This window comes from Salvelinus sp. IW2-2015, unplaced genomic scaffold (genome assembly GCF_002910315.2).
Source record: "Salvelinus sp. IW2-2015 unplaced genomic scaffold, ASM291031v2 Un_scaffold6469, whole genome shotgun sequence".
NCBI classification, from domain to species: Eukaryota; Metazoa; Chordata; class Actinopteri; order Salmoniformes; family Salmonidae; genus Salvelinus; species Salvelinus sp. IW2-2015.
Window position 1 is genome coordinate 12495 of NW_019947731.1, and position 7599 is coordinate 20093.

At 42.4% G+C, this 7599-nt stretch overlaps 1 protein-coding gene and 1 long non-coding RNA gene across 2 annotated transcripts; one reads left to right on the forward strand and one right to left on the reverse strand.

The window, feature by feature from the left end:
• The first annotated feature begins 247 nt into the window (after window positions 1-247).
• LOC139026957 (uncharacterized) lies at window positions 248-2266 on the forward strand. The gene is made up of 7 exons (XR_011478964.1): window positions 248-953; window positions 1064-1115; window positions 1382-1405; window positions 1443-1532; window positions 1685-1765; window positions 1808-1881; window positions 2207-2266. It is a non-coding gene; the product is annotated as an uncharacterized lncRNA (long non-coding RNA).
• A 2256-nt stretch (window positions 2267-4522) lies between these two features.
• Window positions 4523-6327, reverse strand: LOC139026956 (GRB2-associated-binding protein 2-like; the record flags this gene model as incomplete). Its single annotated transcript, XM_070442176.1, has 2 exons — window positions 4523-5588; window positions 6221-6327. Coding segments are annotated over 2 exons (254 nt in total), but the record flags the coding sequence as incomplete, so codon positions are not given.
• Window positions 6328-7599: the final 1272 nt, after the last annotated feature.

Genomic DNA, 7599 nt, shown 5'->3' on the forward strand with positions numbered 1-7599 from the left:
GCTAGTGACCACTCTGCAGAGCTTCCTCCGGGACCAGATGCATGATGAAAAACGCTAACCTGCTATTACAACATACAACATATCATTAAACTACTTCCACTACCATACAAACACTTCAGGTTTGTTTTTACACTTGACGATTTATTGATGTCCACAGTTTGAGTCTAATATAATACAGGAATAACAGTGTTATTTTGTGTATCCCCAATGTACCACATTTTACCATCACATTGGCATTGTTTGGCATATTGCTTCAACAAAATAATCAAGACAATGTATTTGCATAAATTAATGTTAGTAGAGCCATTTTTTTTTTTTTTGACACTTCTTTTTCAAACTGAAAAACACTTAATAAATTAATACATTAATGCACAAGCAATCCAACAACTGGATAAAATGCTTTTACAGGAGTAGCAATAAGAAGAGCCAACATGTCCTCTACTTAATACAGTATGTCGACTCAGTAGGGGCCCCGYYGTCCCAAATGACATCCTATTCTCTACAGTGCACCACTTCTGACCAGGGTCAACAGGGCTCGAGTCAAAAATAGTGCACTATATAGGGAATAAGGGTGCCATTTGGGACACAGCCAGTAAAAAAGATAGACCCTATTGAGCAGCTTTCTCTATTCCACTCAGTCAAGTCTGTACTATATAACTCTACAACAACACACAATCTACCACCACGACACAACATACACAGCTCATTCACTTACATGTTACTCTCTCAACACAATCAATTACATTATCCATTTCACTTCAGACAGAGAGGGTCCATCTGAGATAGCACCTTACTGTGTGACCTGGTCAACAGTAGTGGTCTACATGGGGGATAGGGTGCTATTTCAGATGCAGACAGACAAACAGAGAAACAACACTTTTCAGTCACTATCAGTTCTTTGTGAATCACAGTTCACATAGCAAGGCCCTTTTATCAGTGCAAGTCAACTACAGGTCTCTGTGTAGAAGTATGAATCACTAGTCATACAGTTTGTGTAGAAGTATGATCACTAGTCAACTACAGGTCTCTCTGTGTAGAAGTAATGATCACTAGTCAACTACAGGTCTCTGTGTAGAAGTATGACTCACTAGTCAACTACAGGTCTCTGTGTAGAAGTATGAATCATAGTCAACTACAGGTCTCTGTGTAGAAGTATGATCACTAGTCAACTACGGTCTCTGTGTAGAAGTATGATCACTAGTCAATTACAGGTCTCTCTGTGTAGAAGTATGATCACTAGTCAACTACAGGTCTCTGTGTAGAAGTATGACTCACTAGTCAACTACAGGCTCTGTGTAGAAGTATGACTCACTAGTCAACTACAGGTCTCTGTGTAGATATATGACATCACTAGCTCAACTACAGGTCTCTCTGTGTAGAGAGTATGATCACTAGTCAACTACAGGTCTCTGTGTAGAAGTATGAACTCCTAGCAACTACAGGTCTCTGTGTAGAAGTATGACTCACTAGTCAACTACAGGTCTCTGTGTAGAAGTATGAATCACTAGTCAACTACAGGTCTCTGTGTAGAAGTATGATCACTAGTCAACTACAGGTCTCTGTGTAGAAGATGAATCAATAGTCAACTACAGGTCTTCTTGTGCTAGTATGAATCACTAGTCAACTAACAGGTCTCTCTGTGTAAAGTGTATGAATCACTAGTCAACTACAGGTCTCTGTGTAGAAGTATGAATCACTAGTCAACTACAGGTCTCTGTGTAGAAGTATGACTCACTAGTCAACTACAGGTCTCTCTGGTGTAGAAGTATGAATCACTAGTCAACTACAGGTCCTCTCTGTGTAGAAGTATGAATCACTAGTCAACTACAGGTCTCTGTGTAGAAGTATGAATCACTAGTCAACTACAGGTCTCTGTGTAGAGTAATGAATCACATAGTCAACTACAGGTCTCTGTGTAGAAGTATGAACTCCTAGTTAATCTCACAGCTCCTCTCTCTGTGTAGAAGTATGATCACTAGTCAACTACAGGTTTCTTGTTAGAAGTATGAATACTATACTACAGGTTCTCTGTTAGATAGTATGAACCTAGTCAACTACCGGTCTGTGTATAGTTGAATCGCTATCCTACATCCGTGTAGGTATCCTATCCAGTCCCATGTGTAGAAGTATGAATACACTAGTCCAACTACAGGTCTCTTGTGTAGAAGTATATCACTATCAACTTACATGGGTTCTCTGTGTGGAGAAGGTTATGATCACTAGTCAACTACAGGTCTCTGTGTAGAAGTATGAATCACTAGTCAACTACAGGTCTCTGTGTAGAAGTATGGATCACAAAATTCAACCGTAAAAAATCTGAGAGAAAAAAATAACACACTTATTCCGCAAAGATCTAAGCCCAAATTGTTTTGAGCCCCAACATATTTGCATATTACCTCCCCACAAACCCCACCCCCCTTGTCAGTAAAAAAKAATGATAAKAATAACAACAATAATGATAGAAAAACATGAACATGTAACCATTAGCAACCATCAATAACACCATCGTCGATCTAATCAAAAGCAACTTTTGGCCGTACTGGTCGGCAGTTCTTCTGTGCGTACCAAATGGCATCCTATTCACTATAGTGTACTACTTTAGACCAGGGCCTATAGTGTACTACTTTAGACCAGGGCCTATAGTGTACTACTTTAGACCAGGGCCTATAGTGCACTACTTTAGACCAGGTCCCATAGTGCACTACTATAGACCAGGGCCCATAGTGTACTACATTAGACCAGGGCCCATAGTGTACTACATTAGACCAGGGCCTATAGTGTACTACATTAGACCAGGGCCCATAGTGTACTACATTAGACCAGGGCCCATAGTGTACTACTATAGACCATGGCCCATAGTGTACTACATTAGACCAGGACCCATAGTGCACTACATTAGACCAGGGCCTATAGTGTACTACTATAGACCAGGGCCCATAGTATACTACTTTAGACTAGGGCCTATAGTGTACAACTTTAGACACGGCCTATAGTGTACTACTTTAGACACGGGCCTAAAGGGCAATATATGGAATAGGTTGTCATTTGGGACAGAAATCCTTAAATAGTGATTCACCTTTTAGTGGTTCCAGCCCACAGTAGAAGTACTGGATATTCATTAATGTACACAAAACAAAATATTATTGCCAATGATATTTTGCCCCCCACATTAAAGTGGTTATGAATGAATGTACAATGAATGAATGTATTCCTAACCTGTTAATATAATGATGTTGTAAAAATAAGTGTATCCCTAGAATAAAGCCACATTCTTTAAAATCAGAATTCATGAAATTATAATTGATCATGTCAAGATTTGAGGATAATTGTAATGAATACCACTGTTCATCTTCTGTAGTTTTCTAATAAAGGCTATGTCCCAAATCTTATTCCCTATATAGTGCACTACTTTTGACCAGGGCCCCTTAGAGTGCCATTTGGAATACATTACAGCTTTCTAAAATGGAACCCAGATTTAGTTTTCTTTGTTTGTTTTTTTAAAAGTTAGGTTATGGACGCCGTTTGGCATTTGGTTTTCACTTAGTTTCAAAATAAATGCTTTAACTCAGAAAATGTCAAAGAAATCCGTTTAGAGGAAACGGACGTGGACACATTGACCTCTGTTATATATTAACTACTCGGTACATGTTCCTCCTCTTCAACCTGCCTGACAGTGCATATGTTCATGTAGGGTGTGTGTGTGTGTGTGTGTGTGTGTGTGTGTGTGTGTGTGTGTGTGTGTGTGTGTGTGTGTGTGTGTGTGTGTGTGTGTGTGTGTGTGTGTTTGTGAATGTGAGTGTGTGTGTGATAATGTTGTAGTGGTGTAGAAACCAGGAGCTTTTCCTTACATTGGATATCACCCCTCCTGGCAGCGTTTCTCTCTTTGTTGTCTCTAATTCTCTCGAGTCCATTAGCGAGAGAGAGAGTAGCTGAGGGGTACCCCCAAGGAAAACTGTTCTAGTGTAGAGAATCAATGAACCAAACCCAGATATTTCACACCATCTGTTGTTTCAAATGGCACCCTTATCCCATAGTGCACTCCTTTTGACCAGGGCCTATAGGGGAATAAGGGGTCATTTGGGACACACACACACCCCTTTTTCACCAGTATATGCAAATATAAACAAAATGAAATGAGATGCTGTCTCTTCTTTTATACGGTCTTCATTATTTCTTTCTGACATGTCTGAGCATTCATCTATTGTTTAAGAGCAGTCGCTGCAACCAGAGTCACCCCGTTAACAGAAGAACCAGTATTTATGGATGAATACATTATTTAAACGAGCTGGATCAACCGACYGCCATTTTGAAATTCTCATTAAGGCTCCTGGAGAGAATATTTTACTGTAAGGCTGTTATTTGGTCTCCTACACCAGACGACGGGCGTGCGTGGCTAAGCTGAAATTACTGCCTGCAGTGCAGTGAAAATACCCTCCACGCTCGCTTCACTTCTGCAAGGCTCAGCTAAAATGGTTGATTGAAGTCAGAAAAGAATGGGAGAGCGAGCCTGACGAGCCCCCCCCCCCCCTGTCCTATCAAGCAAAATGAGACTTCATCTGTAATAGAATTTGCATTCCTGATACAATTCCACTGACCGGTTGGGTGGTCAGACAACGACAGCAGTTTGACTGGCAGCAAATAGTTTTAAGTAGCTATGTACATTAGCTAACCCGCTAAAACAGGAAGAAAACACACTCGAGGTTGTGTTACAGTTGAAATGGCTGTAGAGAAGAACTAGAAGAGTTGTTCTCCGTAGCTTGACAGAGTCAGAGAAAAACCTTGAAGAAAGGTTACTGTACAGGTTAGTATTTGGGAAGGCAAGTCCCTATCACTTCAATCCAGCTTTAACAGTCTCTTTAGGAAGAAAAGCTTTGGCATGTTCAGGTTGGGTCTCTGTCCGCCTGCATCAAGCGCTGGCTGCTGTGCACAGCACTGATGATCGCCACAGATCACAGCTAGACGTTGACTTTTTGTCTCCTCTTTTTCAGCCAAGTCCTCATTTCAGTCCTCAACTCATTTCAGTCCTCAACTCATTTTAATCCTCATTTCAGTCCTCAACTCATTTCAGTCCTCATGTCGATCCTCATTTCAGTCCTCAACTCATTTTAGTCCTCATTTCAGTCCTCAACTCATTTTAGTCCTCATGTCGATCCTCATTTCAGTCCTCAACTCATTTTAGTTCTCATTTCAGTCCTCAACTCATTTTAATCCTCATTTCAGTCCTCATTTCGGTCCTCAACTCATTTCAGTCCTCATTTTAGTCCTCATTTCAGTCCTCAAGTAATTTTAGTCATCACCTGTCCAACAGAGGTAATCTGTGTCTCCACCATCCATAAATGTTCCTTTACTCCTCAAACTGACTCCTGTCAGTAACAGTGTAACATCCTATAGGAGATGACATGAGGTAAGGTCAGAGCGTTGTGTCGTTCCCATGGTTACTGTCAGGACTTTACGGTCTTAGGGGCGGGGTCGGTGGACTGTCGGACGTCCGTCCACTCCTGCATGGTGTTCTGGAGGGCCTGCGTCTTCTCCTTGTCCACCTGGACATAATCCACCTTCTCATCAGATGTCACCGAGGACGTAGAGGGCTGGGGGAAGAGAAGAGGAGAGGAGTCAAGAGGAGAGCAGAAGATTGGAGAGAGTAGAGGAGAGTGGAGAGGAGATGAGTGGAGAGGAGATGAGTAGAGAGTAGAGGAGAGTGGAGTGGAGTGAGGAGGAGTGGATAGGAGATGAGTGGAGAGGATATGAGTGGAGAGGAGAGGAGATGAGTGGAGAGGAGAGTGGAGAGGAGAGGAGTGGAGAGGAGATACAAGCTGAAGAGCGTAAGATTGGAGAGAGGAGAGTGGAGTGGAGTAGAGTGGAGAGGAGAATGGAGGAGAGTAGAGGAGAGTGGAGAGGAGATGAGTGGAGAGTAGAGGAGAGTGGAGTGGAGAGGAGATAGTGGAGAGAGAGGGAGAGGAGATGAGTGGAGAGTGGAGTGGAGAGGAGATGAGTGGAGAGTGGAGTGGAGAGGAGTGGAGAGGAGAGTGGACAGGATATGAGTGGAGAGGAGAGGCGTGGAGTGGAGAGTGGAGAGGAGAATGGAGTAGAGTGGAGAGGAGTTGAGTTGGAGACGTGAGTGAACAGGGAGTACAGGAGGGGGCTGAGCACGCACCCTGTGGGGCCCATGTTGAGGATCAGTGTGGCAGGGGGATGTGTGTGTGTACTTTTCTGTGTGGACTGGGGAGCCCGGCTGGAAGTCCAGAGCCAGGTAGTCCACATTGCCACACTTCCTAGGGGCGGGGCTGCTGGTACCACTCACTGCTGGGGAGGTAGACGCTGGGTTTGCTGATAGAGGACAGAGAAGAAGAGGGGGTGTGTAAACACACACATGGGCAACACCTGAATTCATTTCTAGACTAACTGCGGCCACACAGAGAGAAAACACTCATTAACCAAGACTAACACTATAAATTATTCAGACCCCTTGACTTTTTCAACATTTTGTTACGTTACAGCTTATTCTAAAATCGATTAAATAACTTTTCCCCTCCATATCTACACACAACACCCCATAATAACATCACACTACGCATAAATGACATCACTATTCGCCATAATGACATACATACGCATAATACATCACACTCGCCTAATACATACATCGCCATAATGACATCACCATTTCGCCATAATGACAACACCATTCACCATAATGACATCACATACGCCATAATGACATCGCCATTCGCCATAATGACATCACTACTCGCCATAAATGACATCACCATAGCCATAATGCATCACCATTCGCCATAATGACATCACCATATGCATAATGAGATACAATACCCATAATGAGATCACAATACCCATAATGACATCACCATACCCCATAATGACATCACAATACCCCATAATGACATCACCATACCCCATAATGACATCACCATACCCATATATATCACCATACACCATAATGACATGAATTATTCTTATTTTAATATATTGTTTTAATCAATTGAATTGTAGAATAACAAGATGTGTAAAAGTCAAGGGGTCTGAATACTTTCCGATGCGCTGCACAGGGTCAGTAAGTGTATACTGTGTCCATGGAACATGTCCAGGATAAACTGAGGACAAGTTAATGGGTGAACAAAGGATATAATTCAATCATAAAGACAAAACTGTGCTGCTTATAGCCTGTGTCCTCTACTACAGTATGTCAGCTCAGTAAGTTGTCTGTCCTAAAATGGCACCCTACTCTCTATTAGTGCTGCTTATAGCCTGTGTCCTCTACTACAGTATGTCAGCTCAGTAAGGCTCTGTCCTAAAATGGCACCCTACTCTCTATATAGTGTTGCTTATAGCCCTGTGTCCTCTACTACAGTATGTCAGCTCAGTAAGGCTCTGTCCTAAATTGGCACCTACTCTCTATATAGTGCTGCTTATAGCCCTGTGTCCTCTACTACAGTATGTCAGCTCAGTAAGGCTCTGTCCTAAATGGCACCACTACTCTCTATATAGTGCTGCTTATTAGCCCTGTGTCTCTACTACAGTATGTCAGCTCAGTAAGGCTCTGTCCTAAATGGCACCCTACTATCCTATATAGTGCTGCTT